The sequence below is a fragment of the Thermobia domestica genome, chromosome 3 (genome assembly GCF_964235325.1).
Source record: "Thermobia domestica chromosome 3, izTheDome1.hap1.1, whole genome shotgun sequence".
Classification (NCBI taxonomy): domain Eukaryota; kingdom Metazoa; phylum Arthropoda; class Insecta; order Zygentoma; family Lepismatidae; genus Thermobia; species Thermobia domestica.
The window spans coordinates 347,050,131-347,053,855 of NC_137456.1; the positions used below are offsets into that span (position 1 = coordinate 347,050,131).

Consider the following 3,725-nt stretch of genomic DNA (forward strand, 5'->3'; position numbering starts at 1 on the left):
CCCATAAGTAAGCAATCTGCGGTTCTCGTCACTTCTTGTGACGATCCCATTTGATAATGGGGCTAGTTTCATGGGTAATAATGCAGCATAGAATTACGCAACAGGGTCAGATGAAGATAGAACCAAAGATTCCCACCGGAAGCCTCACCAGTGAAGCACAGTGACCCGAGAAGTGAGTACATTGTCGGGACCGTCGATAGGTTTTACGACTTCTGTTGGAACATACCTCACTTTGTGACACCGAAACCAACGTTTTCGTGACCTACAGAGCCTACCGATTCTCTACGTACCTATATCACCCTGGTATCACAGGTCAAGAAAGTAAGGAATCACTGGAGATGCCCTTTCGGATACATGAGGACCAGCAATAAATTTAGAAGGTTTCTACCAATAGCTACAGATAATTTGGTTTTCTATCAGATTTAAAAAGTAATTGAGTTGTTATTTATAGTTACTAGTAATGATACGTTTTGTTAGTATTGTAGAAAAATTGAGAGTTTTTTACATTCAGTCAGATTTAGTGTATAGTAAATTTACGTCTTGATCCAAATAAGAGTTCTATTGTAGTTAGTAAACGTGCGTCACGCTTTTTTTTCACAATTATTTAAAAATTGTATTGTAAATATTACTTAAAGTCTTGTTTTCTTATATTATATTACTGTACTATTATTATTTTAATTGCATTAATTTGTATAATAAGGTTAGCTGGAATATCTTCGTAAAAAGTAATAGGCCAGTAAATGACTAATTTTGTAAATGTACGATTTATTAGTGGTTTATTTGCTTCGTTTCAGTCAACCGCCCTAGACAAGGAACCTCACTATTTCGTCAGTCGACGGATTAAAGATTTGCCTATCCACCGAGGCATGTCCGACGACCTCTCGACTGGAGTCCCGTTGTCTTGCCTTCGTGAGGAGAAAGATGAATTCTTCTGATGGTATCCAGGGTCCTTATGGAGGCAGAAGGTGTAGTGCAGTCCACGATTACATATCAGCTCTTGCATTCTACCTCCAGATTAACAAGTTGATGAAAAATAATAATAAATCAAATTGTGAAAGTTTTCTTAATGTCTTTTTGACCAGCGTGGGTGTTTCCAAAATATATGAAATGACTTCGCTCAATTAGTTGTTGTCTTAATCCTTGCCTTAAAAGTATTAGTACTGAAGTATGAAAAGTAGTCCTTTAGACTAAGCTGGAATGATTTCTTTGTTGATGGTACTTAACTTCGGGGTTGATGATAGTGCGGCGGAGGTAGATATTTATAAAGCCAATAAATATTGTTAATATATTATTTTCTACCTTAAATATACGCTAGTTACACAACATCTATAATTATTGCTGTCTTGTCTCCATTTTTCTGGCGTAAAAATGGGTAACAAGTGATTTTTGTGGGTTTACTATCAAAGGAGTTCTGTTTGTTTGCTTGTATGTGTGAAGTACTGAGTGATGTGTTATAGAAGTTAAGTGTGTATGTTTTGTACGTGTGTGTGTAATTTGCATGTATATATCGAAACTGATATCACCTGGGACCATGTAGTCTAGTCTGTTTTTTCATGGGATTTCATCTCCAAAATAAAAGATTACATATTGTACTGTAGCTCTATAACGTAACGTAACACATAGATATGTATACATACCCTTAATATAATGGCGTTAAATGAACTTTACTAGGGTGACTACCAAATACTTGACAAGAACAAGAAGTTGAAATTTTTAAGTATTATTTGTGTGACAATAACTGTGTTAGAAGAACATTTCGAGTACAATTTTTTAGAAAAAGAACTGTACGTATATTTCCATATTTTAATTCTTAACCAGTAACATTTTTTTTTTAACATCTAGCTTTAAATACTGAAATGCAAGTGGAGAATCTCAAATATGGTGGCCCTGAATAAGCTACAGGGTCACCAAATCTTAATCTATGCCAAAGAAATCCAAATTCTTCATTATTATTATTATTACTATTATATATACATACATGGGTAATAAAATAATTACATGCAATTGAATCAGCTGCCGATATATATTATAATGTGGTGACCACTGAAGTATTATGGTGTATAATAAGTGTGGTGAAGAGAGGAGGTAGAAAAAGAAATATATTATTTAAAGCTTTGATAGAGGACTAGAAATTATATAGAATGTATCATATAACAATATTGGAAGTATTATTTAATAAAGAGTGTCTTTGATTCTCAGGTTCCATAGTAGCACATGTTATTTTTTTACATATTTTTTCATATTTATTTTCAAACCTGTATGGCAAATGCGTTATTGTTAAGTGTTATTTCTGATTCTGTATATTCATTCTCTGCAGAGCTTATTGAGTACTGTTTATTGGGCTTACGTATAGATTGGTGGTGTTGTATATGCATAAAAAATACTTTTTTTTAAAAAAAAAATATGAATACTATCATCAATAAGGTACATTCAAATGAAACTTAGTACAAACATCGATAATACACTTGTTTACTGCATCATACATTCATTGTATGTCGATACTATACATGCTCAGTTGTCAAATAAGTTTCGCCAACATTAAGGCAGAGATTCTAATAGTACACCAGTTCTTCGATTTTGTATGCTTGTTGCTGTGCAGACCGCTGCTTCAGCATTTTTTAGCATTATGTGTCCACGAAAGTCATAAGAGAACACATTTGGAGCTGGATGGGGATGGTTAACGTATTGACGAAACGTTGCAGTAGGGTGATCGTGGAACTAGTTTCGTGAGTCCTTAGGTTTCTATGCTAAAAATCAATGCGCCCCTCCCCTTCTTTTAATACTTCCGTGGCCTCTTGTTCTTAACGCCACATTAGAAAGTTAGCAGTTCGCTTGAACGGAACTATGATCCATCTTTGCGCTACTTTCTCGTATTCCTCAAGTATTTCTGAAACCCGTGACAGATATCCACAACTCTCTCTTGCACTTAAGCGAGCATTAGCGACACCACCATCTTGGACTTGCTGGTACAGCTGTCAGCTTTACAGAACGTACATTTCATTTGAAAGTACCGTGAATTTATTGAAAGTTACATTATTTAATAGCGACTATTCGTTATTAGCTGACAGAAAGTAAATTAAGACGCCAATAAAAATCATAAAAAGTATATTACTAGAAATTTGAGAAAAGACATTTGATGTGAATATTTGATTCAATATAATGTTTGAAATTTACTGTGTGTGTGTTATTCTTGTGGTAAATTGTTTTATTACATTTTTATTTACCTATTTGTGAAGTCTGTAATATTGAATTTTGTTTCCATTGTGTGTTGCCTTTATCTGCAGTGGTCCTTTCTTTGTGATTTCCCTAGCGGAATAATGTATATGAATTTTACTCGCTGTAACCTTTATGAAAAATGAAGAATTTCAGAATAAGTTGAGTTGAATTTTATTTTTATTGAGTTTTCTGGTTTCCACAGCTTCAGGTGATCATAGAAAAGGTTTAAATATATAAAGATATTGAAGCATTGGTAGAAACGTGACTTCGTATAACCTAAAATTAAGAACTTACCTTGTACACTCATGTCCAAAATTATTGTCGCATATCTATAATTATGTTGTTCTAGGAATATAATTTGATAATGAATTCGCCCGGTATTTCTTATAATGTTAGTATCTGTATAATAGGTAAAGACATGTATGTAGAAAATTTCATGTCAGAAGAGCAGTAAATTAGAAAAATAAAACGAAAATAAAATTTTCTTGTCCATTTAGCAACATTTTATT

General features: G+C 33.4%; 1 protein-coding gene across 7 annotated transcripts in view; it reads left to right on the forward strand.

Annotated features, from left to right (window-relative positions):
* LOC145681280 (serine/threonine-protein kinase DCLK1-like) overlaps window positions 1-3,374 on the forward strand; it is a 360,318-nt gene extending 356,944 nt beyond the window's left edge. For 6 of the 7 annotated variants that reach the window (XM_081752902.1, XM_081752899.1, XM_081752903.1 and 3 more), the window contains one exon: window positions 795-3,374. In XM_081752902.1, coding sequence (XP_081609028.1) covers window positions 795-935 — 141 coding nt within the window. In that variant the 3' untranslated portion in view covers window positions 936-3,374. The remainder of the gene's footprint in view (window positions 1-794) is intronic. The other variant, XR_014130756.1, reaches the window with a different exon arrangement.
* The last annotated feature ends 351 nt before the right edge of the window (window positions 3,375-3,725 follow it).